This window comes from Panulirus ornatus, chromosome 2, assembly GCF_036320965.1.
Source record: "Panulirus ornatus isolate Po-2019 chromosome 2, ASM3632096v1, whole genome shotgun sequence".
Taxonomy (NCBI): Eukaryota; Metazoa; Arthropoda; class Malacostraca; order Decapoda; family Palinuridae; genus Panulirus; species Panulirus ornatus.
The window spans coordinates 79,722,613-79,726,731 of NC_092225.1; the positions used below are offsets into that span (position 1 = coordinate 79,722,613).

Sequence of the window (4,119 nt, forward strand, 5' to 3'; positions counted from 1 at the left end):
ACACATATATTGGATTCTTTATATATATATATATATATATATATATATATATATATATATATATATATATATATATATATATATATATATAACCAGTTTTATATGGCTTTTATATTTGATTATTTCTTATGTGTAGCAAAATATTATTCTCAATTACAAATAAAGTTGAAATTATGAATGTATGGCACACTTTCATCCTTAAACTTGAAAACAAAAATGTTAGGACTGTGACAAACATAGAAATCACTTCGCTCTGCCAATCGTTTTGCAAGTTGAAATGTCGAGAAAAATCGCCTTACATTGTTAAAATGTACACTTTCTGGCAGGAAATACGCAAAGTTTCCGTGTATTTTTCAGGCGCAATTTCTCATAGTGCATTGTGGATCAACAAGAAAAACTGTTTTACAATGCCTAGTCGTTAAACTTTCTAAGATACTTTAAGGCGTTTCGTTACTTGATTTCTTTGTTTCCATCTCTCGTGATTTGAAGCAGTGGAGGAATCACTCTCGTGACTGGATTCTCTGTTACCTGCGGCACTGTCAAGTGGTAGACTAGCACTACCCGAAAGCCTCACTGGGCGATGATTCATGGGGCAAGTAGCCCTAAAGATTTTTACTGTGTCCTGAATCCATGTGCATACTGCATCTAGGCCTAGTCTCCAGTCCTTCAATTCGTCGTTGTGGAGTTTGTCAAGTATTAGTAAAAATTTTTTTTATTCTATATTCACTTTCCTTCCTTTATTTCTAGTCATTCAAGAGTAGATATAAAATGTAAGTTTGTTTTGACATTTTTTCTTCAGTATGTAGCGACATCTGGCACGACGTGATCCGTTCTCCTTGTAATATTTCCGGGAAAGAATACAAATGATATTTCAATCAATGGCGACGAAAATGGATGGAGGCAGCAAGTATGAATAGGTACATGCGTATATATGTATATGTCCGTGCATGTATATGTATGTATACGTTGAAATGTATGGGTATGTATATGTGCGTGTGTGGGCGTTTATGTATATACATTTGTATGTGGGTGAGTCATGATAATTTAACTCTGTCATGTTGACATGACATGACATGACAGAGTTAGATTATCATCATTTCAATCTATGTTCCTTAGGGCATTACGTGTTATCAGTCCAGAGTATATTGATGAGTTTGAGAAGATATATTCTATTGGATCTAAGTTAAAGTACCTTAGATCTTTCATTGATAAATCGTTTTAAGTTAGCAATGAAATAATTTTATAGAGTTGAGCCCAAACCTCCCATTGATACCAAGAATCTTTTAGATCTCCCTTGTAATAATAATTTTACTTTACTTAAGTCCTTTGATGTAAATGTTGCTTCAGCAACAATAATACTATAAAGAATATCTTAATCAGGAGTTCACCAGAAAATTCTCCTGGGTGCATCTATAAAGTGCCATGTAGAATTTGTGATAAGTTTTATGTTAGGCAGACTGGAGAGGAACTTTCTGTTAGACTTCAGCAACATGAATATAGTATAAGAACGGGACAAGAATCAAATGCCTTGTTTAATCACGTTAAAAACTATGATCATTGTATTGACTGGAGTAATGCCATCTCAGTTATTAACTCTAACCATTACCACGAGAATTATCATTGAATTTTTTTTATTAAATACACAAAGAATTACAATCTTAATATTAGTGATGGTCTATACAAATTAGATAACTTTACTGTTGATAAAATTTGTAAAATGATAAGTTTATGATACACTCGGTGTCTGTCTTGGACAATCGCATGTTTACCAAATGGCGTCTTAACTACGTCTCTTCGTTGTATGTCAACTGACTGTTATATTTCTCTCGTCTCCCCTGATGATGTGATTATTACACGAAAGTGCACTTGAGAACTTATTGTGTTTCATTTTCCCCGTGGACTCTCAGGAAAAAAAAAAAAAAAATATATATATATATATATATATATATATATATATATATATATATATATATATATATATATATATATATATATATATATATTAGGGAGCGGGGGACTGGAAATCCTCCCCTCTCATTTTTGATTTTCCAAAGGAAGGAACAGAGATGGGGGCCAAGTGGGGATTTCCCTCAAAGGCTCAGTCCTCTGTTCCTAAAGCTACCTCGCTACCGCGGGAAATGGCAAATAGTATGAAATATATATATATATATATATATATATATATATATATATATATATATATATATATATATAAATTTTCGTACATATTCGTCATTTTCCGCGTTAGCCAGGTAGCGTCAATTGTAAACTTTCAGCTACACTGCGGAAGGTGTAGCTCCTTTAGGAGTTCCAACAGCTTGACTATAGAATGTCTTGAGAATATATCTATGCAATGCAGATGTGATTTTTACAACCACTTAATCATGTGGTTATTGAAATTGTACTTTTTCTACCTGACTCCATAATGTTGGGGTAAGCTTCATGGTCGGATTAATGTCTGTAGAGAACTCTGCCCACGGAATCTATGGGGATGTAGTCACCCCTTCCATAACCCCGTCTTGCTTGGGTGTTGTAAGGTATATTGCTAGTCTGGTAGCTAAACTATCTATGTGTGGATGATGTCTGCGACAACTTAGAGGAACACAAAAATTTTTTGGGCATTGAGTAGGACAAGTAACCGAGCATACTGAGGACTCAAACCCCCAATCCCCATCTACACACACACACACACACACATACACACACGTGAATGTATTTGTCGGACTCACGCTGTTCCCGCGTGTCGTCGATGTGGATGTTCAGCTTAAGAAACCGGAATAAGCAGAAAAATCACTTCCATAATATTCGCAAATAAAGTTATATCTTAATGTTGAATGATGAATATCTATGTGGGTTTCCCCTGTATCTCAAACCCGCAGCCTACGATCAGTGTAAAGTGGTGTCATACTAAACTCTACGGTGTTGCACTGCCTCTGTCATTTAGGTCCGAGTGTCATAGTGTATTGTGACTTGTCCCATGGAATTGCCCACCAATAAAGTGTCTCTTGTGTCATATTCCTGAATGTAACAATGTCGTGTAGCTTGTCATAGAATTGCCCAACGAATAAGAGTATTTTGAATTATGTTCCTAGGGTCAAATTGTCATACAGGAAAGAGATCTGGCTTGAAATCTTACCTGGAATATTGAATGTTAAGTGTTAACGTAAAGGATTTGTGCCCGATTGATGTGCTTCTGTTATTTTGTACTCTTTATTTCTTGTATCATAAGTAGTTTTAATACTGGTGTTTGATTTAATCCTATAACTCTAAGATACTGTTATCCGTGTGCGTAACAAAACAATTGGCGCCTGCACGGTAATTAGCCCATTGATGAATAAAAGTAGGAGCGAATACAGGTAAAGGTCTGGGGACCCTGTAAATTTGTTGCCTCTTTCCAGTGTCCCTCAGACCTGCTATCTCTGAGCACTCTCGCTGTGACTCGTGACCTGGCTTATATTCTTCAATACAAACAAATGGCTTATGGCAATTCTAGCAGTAACCGATACGTATGTCACTTTAACCCACATGGTGTGCTGTTTGTATAATCACCACAATTTCTTTTTTTCAATCATATCCTTTATTGATGCAGTTAGTATCTTTGTAATATTATCGATATCTGTATGTGATCCTTTATTGAAATCGCTAATATATCTGAACAATGTTTTATTCTACTACTCACTTTGAAGCCCAAAATTTTTTCGCCCTTCATAAGTTTGTTTTACTCTTTCGCATATTTTCTTCTAATTATGTATAAATCCGACTGACTCTCCTGCCATGAAGCATTATTCTCTTCACGTCCACGTGCTGAACCTTCTAGGTACGGGATTTCAGTGTACAATCAGCCGAGAAAGTAACGTTACAGCTGGATACGCTGGATATTAGAGTGAGCACTATAGTCTGGTCATATTTGAAGGGTTGATAAACCTGTTTCCGTGGTGTAGGGTCGGGATGCCACTTCACCGGAGAAAAATATGTAGAAATTTTGGAGGTGCTGCTTCCCACTGTGACAGCTCTACTGTTCCTTGAGCTACATTTCTACTTCAAGACAACAGTTCAATACACGCTAGTAGTCGGGTCGTTCAGGAATCGTTTCGGCAATACGCACGTATAACCCTTACC

The 4,119-nt window shown here is 36.0% G+C and overlaps 1 protein-coding gene across 2 annotated transcripts in view; it reads right to left on the minus strand.

The window, feature by feature from the left end:
• Nucleotides 1-604, minus strand: part of JMJD7 (Jumonji domain containing 7) — a 39,386-nt gene extending 38,782 nt beyond the window's left edge. Inside the window, exon 1 of one of the 2 annotated variants that reach the window (XM_071678103.1) lies at nucleotides 529-604. In XM_071678103.1, coding sequence (XP_071534204.1) covers nucleotides 529-589 — 61 coding nt within the window. In that variant the 5' untranslated portion in view covers nucleotides 590-604. Of the gene's footprint in view, nucleotides 1-454 lie in introns of both variants that reach the window. The other variant, XM_071678112.1, reaches the window with a different exon arrangement.
• Between the last annotated feature and the right edge of the window lie 3,515 nt (nucleotides 605-4,119).